Here is a 16,930-nt window from a genome sequence, read left to right on the forward strand (position 1 = left end):
GCTGTGCTGCTCGGACTGGAGCCTCGTGTGAATGGACCGCTTGCTTCTCTCAGATTAAACATCAAAGTCCAGCTGGCCCTGCAGTTCAGCACAATACAGCACAGCACACTGTGCTAAATATACAACACGGCCTGAAAAACAAAGCTACACTGTGCTGAATATGCAACACTGCCCAAATATACAACTATAAAACACAGCACACAGCGCCAAATATACAACACTGGCTTAAAACTTAGGAATGGGTCACAATGATCAACTAGAATAGTTGACTAGTTTCACATATTTTCTTGTATAGTGTTTTTTGTTTGATATACGTGTTGACAGCGTGCTGTGCTTTAACCCTTTTGTTAAAGTTAAATCTTTAAAGTCGGCATGAAATTTAAAATTCACCGTTCATACATGCATATATATTATATAATTTTATTGACTCATGTATTTTCGATTATCCATGATACAATCATTTGAGATATTATTATTTTATTTTATATTATATTATTTTAATTTAAGTCAACAACTGACCTACATTTAATTTATACTTCTTTTTTTATTTTCTGTGATAAAATAAAATAATAAAATGAATTGAATAAAATGAAAATGAATTCTTTTTATTTACTTTTTCTTCTTTAACAAGCCATTTCATTCAGAAATAGCATGTTTTCATGCCAGGAAAAGTTTTATTATAGTTCATTCATAGTACAAGTGTGTAAGTGAGCACTTGTGTGATGTTGACAGCACTTCTTATGTGCCGGTAAATCTCAGTGGACTGTTGTGACCCGCAAGCTATTAATTGAAACAGGCTCTCTTAATGAGGTTATGTGTGTGTGCATGGTAAAGGCTGTCTGATATTGCCTCTTAACTCTTCAGAGATGTAACGGCTTATCCCTGTAGATTCCCAACCTCCTCTTCTCCATACACACATCTAGGTCAGTGTCAGAAACGTCACATTACTAATTATTCACTTGCATTCCTGCTACTGTGCCATGCACACACACTATCTTAAATACGCACACACACAGAACAATGTGTACACCTCCTCTGTAATTAGGGTCAGGATACCACCAACATCTGTAATTACAGCAGCCACAGGTGAGGATGTTGAACAAGTTAGCTTGTGTGTTTGTGTATATGTATGCATTGCAATGTTCCAAAATCTAGTGAGCTGCCTATGAAGGCAGCATTTTAAGGCAACTTAAGGGGATAGTTCACCGAAAAATGAAAATTCTGTCATCATATACTAGTTCTCAAGTTGTTCCAAACTTGAATTCCTATGAATTTCTTCTGCGGAACATAAAAGATGATGTTTTGAAGAATGTTGATAACCAAACTAGTCCCCATTGACTTATTTTTTATTCAACAGAAGAAAAACAACTTGAGGGTGAGTAAATGATGACAGAATTTTAATTTTTGGGTGAAGTATCCCTTTAATTAAGCCATCTAGTAAGATATACCTCAGTCCTAGGATGCATTGCAGCTATATGTATGTCCACATTAATCAGTCTATAATTAAAAATAAAATTTTTCCCTCTGTTTTGGCCTTTCATCCACACTGAGATGGCGTTTTTGTCCAGTGATAGATTTTTGAAGACGCTTTCCCAAGTGGGTAAATTTGTTTTTCAGTATAGACTATGAAAAATGGAGGTATTTGAAAACGATGACATGTTTAGTCATGTGATGCATATTGTACCCATATATATTTATGCTTGTACTTGTGTTGATGTGATGGAATATTATGCCTGGATGAGCAACTTTTGGAAAACGTACTTAAAACGCTTAAAAACTTAAATGCACTAGTATTGACATTTTGAAATGAAAACAATATTTTTTAAATATATCTGGATTAATGTGGACGTCGCCTGCAACAAGCTACGTGGATGCAGTAAGGGAACTGTTGATTACTAAAAACATATTTCTGTCAGCTTTGAAAAGTATTGATAAAAATAGACTATTTTTATTATTTTAAAAAAAATTATTTTATTTAATAATTGTATTAACTTAGCAACATGCCAACAGCTAACTCTATTGAAATCAGTAGTGCGTTTAGTCTTTTGCGGACTTACTTCCTGCAGAGAAACACAGTTCCCACAGTCCTGGAAAACCTTTCAAAAGTATTTCTCAGGCTTGAAAAAATCATGAAAATTAATAAAATCTTAAAAGGTCATGGAAAAGTTGTGGGAATTATATTGTCAATGTAATTTTTTTCTAGTTATGTTCAGTTCAGAAGTATTTCTTCATTAGAATGCATCTTTAAAATCGCTATGAAAATATTTTCAGGAAGCCTGAAAAGCCATGGAAAAATGAAAATTAGATTGTGAGAACACAGTAGAGTGTTTCAAATCCATGACAGTCAGGATGTCGCATTAGAAGGCAGCTGTAAGAAGGTTTGAAATAGAGTGCGAGTGTATGCGCTTGATGTAAGCAGGTCTGTTAGCACAAACTTTACAGATCCGTCAGTGACATTTTTCATATTTCTACTCCATGTTCTTTGCTTATTTCTGTCCAGTTTTCATACACATTTTATCTTTCCACACAAAGTGCACCACCTTACCAGCAGCATGAATTGATTTAGATTTCACATTGCTGTGAATCATTAATGCTTTCTTTTTTTTTAAAAATCAAGATTTTCTTATAACTCCCATCTTCTTTTCCTTTAAAATCCTTGAAGTTAACCAATGGGATGAAATATTGAAGCACAGCCGCCCCACAGCCTTTCCCCCAGCCATACGTTTAAAGATTTATGGCAAAACTGCACCGATATCATTTGGCCAAGAGAGGTTTTGCATGCACTCACTGATTCAACCCAAAACATTCTTTACCACTACTTTAAATATACTATTTTAAAGCCAGTGGTGACCAACAGACATTAACAACATGGCATTTCTAGTCCAACTATCCAGTTAGGTTTGCATTTTAATATTTATTATTGGTTTCTGCTAAAACAAGATGGATGATTACAAAAAGAATAAAATGCTCTTTTTGTATTGGCAACACGATACACTATAGACAGCACCTTAGCAATGTGGTGATGAGTTTTGCGTGAGCAAACACCCTTTACATTTGCTTCAGAAATTGAAAAATGTAGTTTGCAAAGTATTTTTTCTACTTTTGTGCTGATGTGGCATCATGGGAGTAAAGGCATGAAAGCAAACAGCTGTCTGCTTTCTATTCACCTTGACAAATAAAAAAACATCTGAACTGATAAATACACAGATGGTTTAGTACATCAAGTACACTAGTCATTCCTTGTCCCATTTGAAGGAATTACACATCTTAGTCTGATCTTCTGGCTTGATAAAATCTCCATTAAACTAAATCAGAATTTCTGAATTACGTAATTGCTTGTATTTTTAAGACATTTTAATGCCGTTTTCGCAGCGTGTTCACACACAGCCATCTCTCTCATTTTCTTTCTTTATTAACCTCTCTGCTCAGTTAGAAAAATCTGTTTGGGACACCAATAATGAGTCCTTTCTAGATCCAGTGTAATTGAGATGTCCGTGTAAAGATGAAAATTAATATTTAAATAGCACCATCAATATGCAAAGGCCATTTTAAATGTTTTAAGATTAGAGATGTGAATTAATCAGACTGTGTCCGTGGCCCTTCAGATGTTTGATCATAAATGTTTAGACTCTGATGATAGAAGTGATTTGAATAATAATCAGATGAAATCAAATGAAAATAGCATTTGCTTTCCCATGAGTCCCTTCTTTCCTCTTGACCTTTTTGAGATGATGGAACCCAGGGCCGATCTGGATCGCTCCTCAAAGACTCTGTGTGTGTGTGTGTTTGCAGGACACTGATGCGTCAGCCAGCTATAAAAGTAGACATTTCAAGTGACTGCTCTCTATAAATTACAAAATCCACGTAGAGGCAAGGGAACCTTCATGTGTAAACTGACACACGCACACACACACTCACACACACACTCACTCAGAGTCTTTCAACATACTCGCACACATAAATGTGCAAATCCGCCACAGCAGAGGAAGATGGATCTGGGGACAGATTGTTAGTGACATGTTAATTTCTATACCGTCATTCAAGCTTGGTGCATCTGCAATCAAAGTGATGGGGCATAGGCAAAACCATCAACCCCCTCTCTATCCTTACATACTGTCTGTCTCTACCTGTTTCTTTCCCTTTCTTCTTGTTTTTCTGTTCCTCCTCCGTTTCTCTTTTTCTATCCGCCTTCCCTATATATATTTAATAAAAATGTGATAAAATATAAAGTTACACTTTAGATGAAACACATATTCACTATTAAGTAAGAGTTTTCCCTCAATGAACTACTATTTGCTGCTTATTGATAGTAAGTAAGGTAGTTGTTATAGTAGTTATGTTTAGGTATTGGGTAGGGTTAAGGGATCTAAAATATGGTCTTTCATTAATATGTGCTTTATAAGTACTAATAAACAGTCTGAGTCAATATGTTAGTAATATGCATACTAAAAAGCAACTAGTTAATAGTGAATAGTGTTCCCTAATCTAAAGTGTTACTAATATAACAAAATAAAATATATTAATATTTATTATATAATAATATCATTATATAAACTTTATGGTTTGAATTATATAATAATAATAATAATATTTATTTACTCTACAATATTTATTTTAATGAATTTGATATTACCATTTGTAATATTTTATGATGTTTTTAATAATTGATCAACTAAATTAATAAAATAAAAAACAACAATTCATTTTAATAGTTTTCTTTGTTTTGTTTATATGACGGTAAGACCAAGTAGAAATCTCTGCCAATCGATTCCATGTGCCGTGGATTGAACAAATGCACAAATGGTAATCCTCCTATGTGTTGCGCCCACTTACCAGCCTTTACGCTCAGTTTGGACTACTGGGCAAACGTTACATCACCTGATTAATATTCATGAGCCAAGCTTTTCAAATTATCTCTACGCCCCTGCTTTTTTGGACAGTCATGGTAGAAGGATGACAGTAAATGATGGGAGGTGGGGAACGAAAAAGATGAGGACACAATTTAAGCCGTCCTTAAACCTATGACTTTTTAATTCCTATTTAAACTTTTTTTTTATAAAAGATATGAGAAAGATGTCAGATCAAAGCGATTGCTATTTGTGATTTGGGGATTTTATCGTCATAGACCCAAGATCTCTCACAGATACTCCATATACAGATTCTAATGGAAATGTCATCTTGTTTTCATCAGCGGTAGAGCAGTCTGGGTAAAAGATCAGTGAAGCACAGGGGAAGATATTGGCAGTAATGTTCACGGTCACATCAGTAGGCCTTAACTGTGTTTTTTCCTCCTTTATGTATTTTTTCAGGCAGCCGGTAAAAGATCAGTGAAGCACAGGGGAAGATATTGGCAGTAATGTTCACGGTCACATCAGTAGGCCTTAACTGTGTTTTTTCCTCCTTTATGTATTTTTTCAGGCAGCCATGGTACTACGGCTGGGGTTTTAATCTACCACGAGGACAAGCACTGCTGGACAAGTGGAATCAGATCCCAGATTCCACGGATATTCTTCTCACACACTGCCCTCCTCTGGGTGAGACCTAAATCACACACACACACACACACACAAAGCATGCGGTAATGGTTATTCCCCATTATGTTGTCTTCATCCTCGCACACGCACACTCTTTTGCTCTGAGGCTTTGGCAGATGGAGTTGCTACAGCAGGCTGCTAAAGCATGCAACACTGAGACGCTGTTCGCAGTGCAGCAAATCCCTTCGCACATAATAAAACCTTCACACACACACAGTCATATGTACCGAGAACGGAAGTTTGTGCATAAAGACAGCTGCGGTTTAAAACACTAAGCTTTTGGGCTTTGAGATTGTGACAATGTGTAATTCTCATGGTAAAGACATCTCACTATACATTTGTGCAAATGTGGGTGTTTATCATAGTGTTGCAAATTAGCCCCAAATGATGTCTCTGAAGATTCACAGCGAGTCTGTGCATTATGTATGTGTTGACATCAGACTACAATTGTAAAATCAACGTAATGATCATTTTGGATTAAGTTAGTTCATATATAAGAGTAAGTCTCTAAACAAGTCAATTTTCATATGCATATTAAAAAAAAAAATTAAAATACAGTGCAGATAGATGCAAGAACATGTCCTATGTAAACAGCACTTTACTGAGGCCTTGAAATCATTGTACTTGCTCTATACTTAATGTAGGTTTGAAAATCAAGAACTGATTTGAAATCTGGACCCAAACTTCTGGATTTGTAAACGCAATTAATTGTGAAAGAAAAATCAAAATCCAGGATGTGAATTACTAATCCTACTATGGCTAAGGCTTGGCTCATGAATATTAATTAGTTCATGCATAAGTTGCTTGGTAACCTTCCTAGAGCTTCCAGTCAGATCATCTAATTAACATTCAGTGAGTCAAGACTTCACCCTCCTTGGGTTCTCAAATTAGCACCTTGGATATGCAAGATGTTGTGTTATGGTGACTTTGTAAAAAAAAAATCCATTATTTCTTTATTAAAATTACTAAAACATAGTTCAGAATATGAAACACTATGTGGAATCAGAACTACAGTCTTTAAATTTATTATAAATCTCTTCCCTAGCTTGGTACGTCTGGCATTTGTTCAGTTTGTAACTCTAAAAGCATAAATTAACCAAACTGTCTGTTCTAACATCATATATTTCGGCATATTCTACATCTTTTTCTTTGCCTTGTGATGTTAATATTAGTCATTATACTATTTTTTGTAGGTTTTTTGGACTGGGTGCCCAGGAAGATGCAGCGTGTTGGCTGTATGGAGCTATTGAACACTGTCCAGAGGAGAGTTCAGCCCAAACTACATGTATTTGGACACATTCATGAAGGTAATTACATGAAATGATTGTCTATGAATCACATGCATGAAATGCACACAGCCCTGTGATCTCAAACATATTTGTTCATGCTGCCACGTTAATCTGCCTGTTTTGGGCTTAGCAGGGCAGAGTCTGTCCCATGCTGCTTTGCCTTCTGACAGCTCTATAGCAAAAACTAGATCACATTCATATTCACAGTTTATTTAGCACACACACACAAAATGCTTTTAATAAAGGATTCTCATCTTAGTCGGTGGTTTGATTGCATTTTACATATGTGCAAGCTTGTGTTTTGTGCTTTGCATGTCTGTGTTTGACTTAGGGCTGCACGATAAATCGCATGCGATATTTAACACGCATCTTATCAGTAAAGCCGCTTCTGTAATCAGCGGTAAATCTCCATCACGTGCGTGCTTTCACATTGAGCAGCATTAACTACACAGAGCCGTTGTTCACTGACGAGCTGCGCAAAACATCGCGCGAAATCGAACGTGGTTTTGCGCAGCTCGTCAGTGAACAACGGCTCTGTGTAGTTAATGCTGCTCAATGTGAAAGCACGCACATGATGGAGATTTACCGCTGATTACAGAACCGGCTTTGCTGATAAGATGCGCGTTAAATATCGCATGCGATTTATCGTGCAGCCCTAGTTTGACTCTGTGCCATGTTTATGTTATTGCACAGAAATGTGCAAAAACATCTCCACAGTCCACACATAGCACAAATGGCAGCCGTTTGCTTGCTGTTATGTCATTTTTGCAGTTTGCAATTTCGTAGTAGATAAAATCTTAAAAGTATTCATCCCTCATTCACACTGCATGATTATTTGTACTTACCATTTAGCTTTTAACACTTTAAACCTTGTTTTTGACCTTATTAAAGGAATAGTTGAAAATGAAAATTTGCTGAAAGTTTACTCACTCTCAAGCCATCCAAAATGTGAGTTTGTTTCTTCATCAGAAGAGATTTAGAGAAATTTAACATTACATCACTTGCTCACCAAAGGATCCTCTGAATCTACAATTAATCCATACGAATCCAGACCATCAATTAACAGCTTGTGAAGTGAAAAGCTATGTGTTTGTAAATCCATCATTAAAGGGTTAGTTCACCCAAAAATGAAAATTAGCTTGTGTTTTACTCACCCTCGAAGCATCCTAGGTGTATATGACTTTCTTCTTTCAGACGAATCCAGTCGGAGTTATATTAGAAATTGTCCTGGCTATTCCAAGCTCTATCATTGCAGTCAGCGGGTGTTGCAGTTGAACAGTCCACAAGTCGTCAAATAAAGCTCGTGTTTTCACTTCAAACCATCACTTCTGGCCAAAATGCTAGTCCGTATACCCTAATGACACTTTGTCCAGTGAAAACGATGTCTTGTCTGAATCAGGAGAGAAATATGCACAGATCAAGCACCGTTTACAATAACATGCAAATAGAATGCATAAGAGTTTTAAACGAATATGTCTGTGGATTTTGATGTCAGAGGACAACAAGGGATGGACTTTTTCACTGGAGGAAGCATTATTATGGATTTTGGCCAGAAGTGACAGTTGAAAGTTAAGGCATTCACAAGGCATTAATTGATTCATTGATGGACTGGATTCGTGTGGATTTCTTGTGGATTATTGTGATGTTTTTATCAGCTGTTTGAACCGTCATTCTGACGGCACCCATTCACTGAAGAAATAAACAAACTCGTAAGACTAGCATATCTCAGAGGTGCGCGCGCTGCGCATACGTGCTGCGTCATCCGCCGGAACGGCTTCCGCATATGACAGATAACGGAAGTGAGAGAAAAGTGTTTATTACGTTTGACTTTTTCACTGGAGGAAGCATTATTATGGATTTTGGCCAGAAGTGACAGTTGAAAGTTAAGGCATTCACAAGGCATTAATTGATTCATTGATGGACTGGATTCGTGTGGATTTCTTGTGGATTATTGTGATGTTTTTATCAGCTGTTTGAACCGTCATTCTGACGGCACCCATTCACTGAAGAAGATTCACTAATGAGCAAGTGATATAATGCTGAAGTTCTCCAAATCCAACAAACTCATCTACTTGAAAGGCCTGAGAAATTTTCATGTTGGGGTGAAATATTCCTTTAATATTTTATATCGTGTTCACCTTTTCAAAGCATGTCAACGTATTTTCACGAAAACATCACGTGCATGACGTTTTTCAACTTAACAAGTCGTAATAACTTTGTGTTTGTGTGAGCTAGGTTACGGTATGATGACCGATGGAACCACCACGTTTGTTAATGCCTCGGCATGCACGGTGAACTTCCAGCCTATGAACCCGCCCATCGTTTTCGACTTGCCCAATCCCAGGAGCTCATGATTGAACTGGGACTGCCCCCTTCTTTCAATCAGGGTCCCTTTTTGAGCGTGTACGGATGCTGCGTAGTGTATATAGAGCGGACGAGACATGCTAATTTGGATACTCCCAAGGATATTTCCATCCATTTTTGTGACGTGTGACACTCTCAGACACAAAACAGTGGCGTTTTGCCTCTCTGACACGGACGTTTGAACTGCTATCTGAATTTGACTCTTGCGTTGCACTTGAATCGGCGTGACAATCGCGTGTACTTAAAGTCATGGAAGCCAATCAGTGCTCGAGATGATGGAAAGCCAAGCTTTCTTCTCATTGGCTGGCACTTATTTAAGGAACTTTGTAACCTTGTAGCCTCAATAGACATCTGACTTGGAAAAATTTTTTTTCTGTTGCTCTGGATCCACTCTTGAAAGTTACAGGATGCGCCCAGAGGAAACACTGCGCTATGGTGCAAACAAGTTTGTTCAGGGTCTTTACCATTGCTATCTTTCTCTCTCTCTCTTTCTCTGGGTCTCAGTCTCTCATCCTACTTTTTCCTATCTGCTCTGTTGTTATATGTTCCTCTTTTGACCTTGGGGCCATGTTGGGCTTCACTGGGAGATGAAATGGCCCTAAACAGGGATGTAACATTTAAAATATTGATGGTGAAAAAGAAACAAAAAATATTTTCCAGTGTTCTCCACATTTTTATGTCTTCTTTATTGTTCGATTTACTGTAAACGTGTAAAACTGTGAGTGTGTTTTCAAGCAAACGGTCCTTTACTAAAGCAGTGTGGACTTTACAGTAGTTTGAAGTGTTTGTTTAAGGTCAAATATTTAAAAGTTCTTCTAAAGCACCGCCGTTAACGTCCCTCCTCCGAATATCAAAGACTTACCATGAACGCAAAGTGCACTTTTGCATAACAAGAATATGTTGCACTTTGATCCACATGCTCCCCACTATAATTTATTAACATTCCTCCTGGCGATAATTTATTCCCATGTGTTTTACAGCTCTTCAGCTTTAACTGTGTGTGGCATTAGGCCTAATATGACGGTTCTGTTAGATGTGCAGAGGGTTTTCATCTCCTCCATATAAATGGATGAATAAAAATGAACAAATCGAACAAATTATCACTCTGCGTGTGTGTGCATGCATCTGTGGGCTCCTGTGTGTACGAACGCAATCAATTGCTCCTCTTTCATAGCCTGAGGAAAAGAACGAATCAGAGCACTGAGAGATCGAAGAGATAAAAAGAAAAATATTGGAAACGCCAACGAGGAAGGATGAGCTGATGTCTGGGAGACGGATTTCTGTCTCATCTTTCTTTCTTTATTTTTTAAGGGTTTTTCTTGCTGTTTGTACACTTGTTTGCATTCGGTCAGAGGTGCTTCGCACTCTCTTGTGGCTTTCCTCTTTTTTTCTTTCTTCATTCATTCGTGCCCGTATGAGGCCTTTTCTTTGAAGACGTTGTCGTCAGGTTTACTGCTGTGTTTCAGTAATTTTTTTCCCAGCATGCTGTTCTGAATTTCCAAACAGATTCTGTGCGTTGTTAATTCGTTGTGTTGTGAAATTTCAATGATAAAGATACAATTTGGGAGATACTTTTGTTTTTCGTCACTTCATTTTATGCCATCTAAAGAGTTATGGTGTTGAATAAATTCTAGCAGAGGTGAATTCTCTTACAAAACTGCTGCTTTTTGTTCTGGCGAAGAAAATTTACAGGAGAAAAAAAAAAGAGTAAATGTCACAACACACTAATATTAATGCTCCAAAATTGCATTGAACAACTTCAGCGTTTCAATGTGAAAGAAACTGATATGGACAGGTAATGACATCATCAGATTTTCTGCCTAAAGGAAGTTACATGATTTATAAACATAAATATAGGAAATGGGGTTATTTTACAACAGCAGTATTATTTTATACCAGTAAAAATCCACATTATTTTATATATTCTGAGAATATTAGGAATACACTGATATTAATTTTTTTTTTTTTACTGATAATTTTTGGTAATTATCAGTAAGCCGATAATAATTTTCTTGTCATGGCCAATAACTTATAAATGGCTGATATTGAAATTCAGTAATATTTTGTATTTAGATACTTTTATTTATATAGATTTAAAACACTTAAAAGAAAAACCTGTTATTTATTTTAGCATCACATATTTGTTCTATAGATTATGAAAAAACATATCACTTAAGATTTGCTAAAGAGTCTTATTAAATTAGAGCTTGTAAAGAATAACTTACTTTTGACAACATCTGACACTCGCATAATAAAAATGTCAAAATATGAGAAAGGACCCTCCACAATGATATGTCCAATATTGACCGATACTCATAAATTAAAAAACCTCTAATATCAGCTGTTTACCGATATATTGTGCAAACACAAACTAGGGATTGTACTGCGTATGCAAAAGATGAAAATATGACATCATGTGACTTCCTGAACATGATGTCATTGCCTCTTGCTATATAAATAGGGTTTTCCTGATGATGATCTAGAGCTTAACACATTGCTGTTTGCAGTGTTCAATTTAGAGCATTAATGTAAATATAAGAGTCATTTTCAGTTTTCTGGATTGTGTCCTTCATCTGTAACTAACTGGGTGGACGTGCACACTTTTTTCTGCAGTTTCTGCAGATCATTCACACAAATGAAATTTAAACTCCATCAACCTCTTAAATTAAAACTTATCCCCATCACTAGGGTATACCCTCATTCTTCTTCAATCTCCCTTTCGCTTCTGTATTTTTTTACTCTATCTTCGTTTGAGATTAGTCGATTCCACATTATTACACTCTCACTTTTTAGTCCTAATCAAAGGACTCGGAATTTCATATCAATTATCTGCACGTGGCTAAAACTTAATTTATGTAGGCAAAAATTGTCCTCAGTCTTGTATCACTTCGGCCTTCCTTCTTCCACACCTCTGCACATCCTAATGAAACCCCTCATTCAAATAATTACACGAGTAATCCTGCGGGATGGAAGGTAATTTATTCCAGGCTGGCTTTTACTATGCCATTAAAGATTCTGTTCTCTGTTATCCTTCCCGTCTCTTGCCACTTTTTACCTACATGTTCCCTATTACTCTCCTTACGCGCCCACCTCCAATTTCTTAGATCTTTTTTCCCCCTCTTTACATCTACTCGTGTGCCATCCACTGCATCCTCTTTAGTACACACCATCAACATCTGTCTCTCTGTCGACTTGTGTGCTTTACACAACAATGTCCTCTACTGTCTGTCTCTCTCTCTCTGTGTCTCTTATAAACTCGCAAATACATCTTCGACATGTTCTTGTCAGCCGTTTCAGGCTCTTAAAGCTGAACAAAAGGCCTGGTGTAGTGCATTTTAGCGCTGTTAAACATCCCGGGGCGTGCCGTCTGCCTCGCGCTGAAAATACTTGATGCCAGTCGAAGGAATACGGGTGGAACAAATGCGTATGCAACTGCCGCTGGAAAAAAGAAAACACAAAGCAATTAGCCGCAACAATGCATGCTGATTACTGTCATATGCTGCTTATTTATGAACAATGTTTGTTGTGACAAAGATGTTTAATTTTCATCGTCTTTGAATTACTCGTATCCTGAAGCAGAACTTGGTTGACTTATTCTAAAAAGAAACCTTTTCAAATTTGGAAAATGAATGCTGTTATTTGCTACGGTGTCATCCTTAATGACTAAAAAATGTCCTCCGGGAAAAATGTCTTTTAGACCTGAATAATTTTTATTTATTACAGTTAAGTAGATGCAGGAGAATATACTGCTTTATAGGGGTGTTTATGTACTTTTTATTGCATATGGTCGATGTCCACTTTTGGGAGGTCCTAAAGTGTAACATGCTATGCTCTATATAAAATAATCGTAAAATATTAATCATTTAAATAAAAAATGTTTTTATCACATTCACACCGCAGCACTATTTAAATGAACTTGCAATGGTGAAAAACATTAAAAACCTTTATTTAAATATTGAATTACATATTAAATATTTAAAACTAGTATTTAAAAATACTGAAAAACTTAGAGGTTACAGTGCCTAAAATATTTTCTTTATTATTTTACATTAAAATAAATATGAATCTAATATTCATGGACAAGTTATGTGTAAATTTTTAGACTGTATACTTCTTAATCAACCATATTTATCTACATATTGTTTCAAACAAAGCAGTCTTCCCTTGAAGTAAGACTGTAGGAGACTATCCGTTGTGTAATGAATATTCATATGTGTATATGTAATATTTAAATCCAGCGCTGGGTCATAAATGTAATGCACTATGAAGTATGCAGCACCTTTCTGATGTTTTGGATTCCCTTAGTTTCATTACACTTGAATCACACTCTTTCCAAAATTAGAGAGATAACACTGTTCTTTGATCTCAGCTGGATTGCATTAAAAAAATCTCTGAACATGCTTCTAATATTTTTATCTATATAAATCTGACCATAACTTTAAGCTTCATTGAGCTTCATGATTTTTTTTTTTGAAAGAATGCAATACATTCATTCAGCAAGGATGCATGAAATTGATCAAAAGTAGCAGTGAAGACATTTATATTATTAAAAAAAAAATTATATTTAACAAACATCTAGTTCTTTTGAACTTTCTATTCATCAAAGAATCCTAAAAAACAAAATTATCACCATTTACACAAACATTTTAAGCAGCATAACTGTTTTCAACTGATAATATTGAGAAATTGTCCTTGAGCACCGAATCGGCATATTGGAGCCTAACCATCACAGGATAAATTACATTTTAAAATATATTAGAAAACAATTATTTAAATTGTAATATTATTTCACAACATTGTTGTTTTCACAGACTTTAAAAAAATAACATTGCTGACCCTAAACTTTGAACGTTAGTGTATTTTCTTCTTTCTTTTTCTTTTTAAATTTAAACTACATGAAGAACTATAAGAAATGAAGTTGATTTATTATTTGCAAGGTCAAGATGCATTGTCCTGGCTGGCTTCATTAACATATGAAACATCATCACCACAAGCACCTCAGGGGGCATTGATATGGACGAAGAACAATAGTAGCCATTTTATTGTGTGCAGAATACAAATGGCTAACTCTTGGAATAAATAAGTCTTATTTATCTTTTGTAACTTACAACAACGTTTAGTCATTTGGTCATAATGCAGAACAATGCAGCACAAATAGGCTAAGAAATGTTAAGATGCCAAATTTAGCTTGGGTTGCCAGGTTTAGCCTCTCCCTCCCACTTTTAGCATGACTTAGGGCGTCAAGGACTTACTCCGTGGGGAGTCACGCAAAACCAGCACACCCCCTCACTCTTTTGTTCTGCGATGGTTCTTTCTCCATGCCAAAAATGACGAAAACTCCCAATTCTGTCATCAGGAAAGTGTCAGAATAGAGCCTCAGGGTGGGAGGTCCCTGCTGAGTTCTTACCCAATCTGGTGCCCGCTCTCTTTTCTTACCAACATACAGGACATTTGCACCATTATCAACAGACAAGAAACACCATTATACTAATGCTGTTTTGATGATGTCCAAAGTGTCCTTTACCGAAGCCATCTCTTCACCTCTTGATGTTGGATGTTACCCGTATCAGGGCCTCTGTTTGTGTCTATGGCATTACATATTTTTAGAATTACATTTTCTTCATTAAATTAGGTGGGCACAATGACACAAAACAGAGAATAATGAAGATAGATAGATGAATGTATAATTTTTGCTTGATTACACTGCACCCTGTACTGAGTTTTTGCTGATCTAGTCTCAAAAGAAAAAGAAAAATTGTTGAAACAATTTTCACTCAGAAATTACTAGTAAATTTCATAAATAATTACAAAGAAATGGCAAGTAACACATTAAACTTAAAAAATTTGATTGATTGGTATATAATATCGACAGCTGGCGATGGGTACTGCAGTCCAAGTTCAAAATTTTGCTCAATTGATCAAGTGGGTTGCCAGATTAGCACACGCAAGAGGAACAATTGCATTTGACAATGGAAGGCAACAAGCCTTACACTGTAAGCTACTGAGTTGATGTATCCGTGGTCTAATATGTCTCTGGTCATAGAGATTTTTGGATTAATGCAGAGGCATTTTAGTTTGGGTAGAATCTATGATCTCTAACCCAGTTCGTTTGCTGGCTTCCATGGCTGCAATTCGCTGTGTTTTCCACCAGCTGGCAACCAGGTGTGTCAAAATACTATTGGGTACACTGGCAGTGGGTGAAATCACACAGACCAAAACAAAAACAGACATTCCGACATGGAACACATTTCACACTAGAATAACTGGCTGTAGCATTGTTTTTCAGAGAAACATGTTTCCTAAATATCTGCAAACATATTATGGTATTTTTATATTTTATGCACCAGAGTCAAAAAATTACAAACAGCATCTTTAAACATTTTTCAACTTCAAACAGACATTTTTTGCAGTCTAGCAAGAACAAAGTGATCTAGAAGATGAGTAAAAGTCAGTCAGCAGCATTCATTCCTCTCTTCAAACGTTTTTTTCCACTGACTCACTGTCTCTTTATAATGCTATTGAGAGATTTGACAATGTATGTAAAAGATGGGAGACAGTTATTTGGCTTTCTCTCCAAGGTCTCATAGTCTTGGATGAAAATAATTAATAGATATATCTGAACTATTCAAAAACATTTATCTGAACGGTGAAGTACTATAATCCTTTTACAGGTGCACCGGGGTCCTTGATCCTCTAAGTAACAATATGAATTGTTCATAATTGATTTATTTTATTCTGTGCCCTGGACTGCTGAATCACATGCCTCTGGTTAGAGAGAAACCGATGACATCATGCCCGTAGGACGAGGTCATAGTAATGATGATTTAGTATGACATTATCCAACATTGATTTTACAATCCATGAATACCTTGAACTTGAACTGCCTAGTAAGTAAGGATTTCATTACACATTCATTATTTACTTTCTAAAACATTATCCGTCTCTCTAAAATGCAGGTAAATGGACTGAATCACAGAATTGGAAGGCAGTGGCCAGGTTTCTCACCATTTCATTTCCTGTAGCACAACCACAACTTTATAGAAAGATCTATTCTCAACATATGGAAAGGTTTGTAATACAGTGAGTGAAAATTTTTCAAAAACATATGCACGGATAATTACTTATTGCCAATATCATTTAATTAGAGCACGGTAACAACACGGTAGCTCTTGTTGAAGATTCATCTAAGGTTTATGCTTTCTAATCATAAAGGAGAAGATCTGATCCTATCAACTGATGTACTCATTAGATTAAGACACAATCGTTGTCCTCTCAGACAGCTTTGAACATATATATATACATTTTGAATATATATATATATATATATATACAGTCAAACCAAAATTTATTCAGACACCTCACATTATCACAGTTCGCTGTAGTTTAGAAAATGGTAATAAAATATGACAGAGATCTCAGAGTTAAACTGTGTCAGAACAAATTCATCTTTATGTCAGATAACTTTGATAGAAAGGTATGTAATGAATTAGGTTGAATAGTTGTCAGCTGTTAAATTTAAGTACACAATTAGATAATACCAATTTAGGTCAACCAATTACCAAGCAATGCTTAATGTTGTTCAGTCTGTGGTGTAAAAAGTTTACATGAGCAATTAAAGAAAAACACTTAAGCTAAACATGGTCGGGTCAAAGTGTCTGAATAATTTTTTATCCCAAATTTTTATCAGTTTTACTGGTAGTCCACTGTATGAAGAATTTTTGGGTATAATATGTCACAGTTCAC

General features: G+C 36.0%; 1 protein-coding gene across 3 annotated transcripts in view; it reads left to right on the forward strand.

The window, feature by feature from the left end:
• The window catches only part of mpped1 (metallophosphoesterase domain containing 1), a 51,825-nt gene that overhangs the window by 27,069 nt on the left and 7,826 nt on the right, over window positions 1–16,930 (forward strand). For 2 of the 3 annotated variants that reach the window (XR_001638213.1, XR_001638214.1), the window contains exons 5-6: window positions 5,419–5,534; window positions 6,728–6,841. Coding sequence is in view for 1 of the 3 variants with exons in the window: in XM_016535534.1 (XP_016391020.1) it covers window positions 5,419–5,534; window positions 6,728–6,841; window positions 9,059–9,177 (349 nt within the window). In the remaining 2 variants the exon portion in view is untranslated. Of the gene's footprint in view, window positions 1–5,418; window positions 5,535–6,727; window positions 6,842–9,058; window positions 10,674–16,930 lie in introns of those variants that run through there. The other variant, XM_016535534.1, reaches the window with a different exon arrangement.

This window comes from Sinocyclocheilus rhinocerous, unplaced genomic scaffold, assembly GCF_001515625.1.
Source record: "Sinocyclocheilus rhinocerous isolate Xijiao unplaced genomic scaffold, SAMN03320098_v1.1 scaffold395, whole genome shotgun sequence".
NCBI lineage: Eukaryota > Metazoa > Chordata > Actinopteri > Cypriniformes > Cyprinidae > Sinocyclocheilus > Sinocyclocheilus rhinocerous.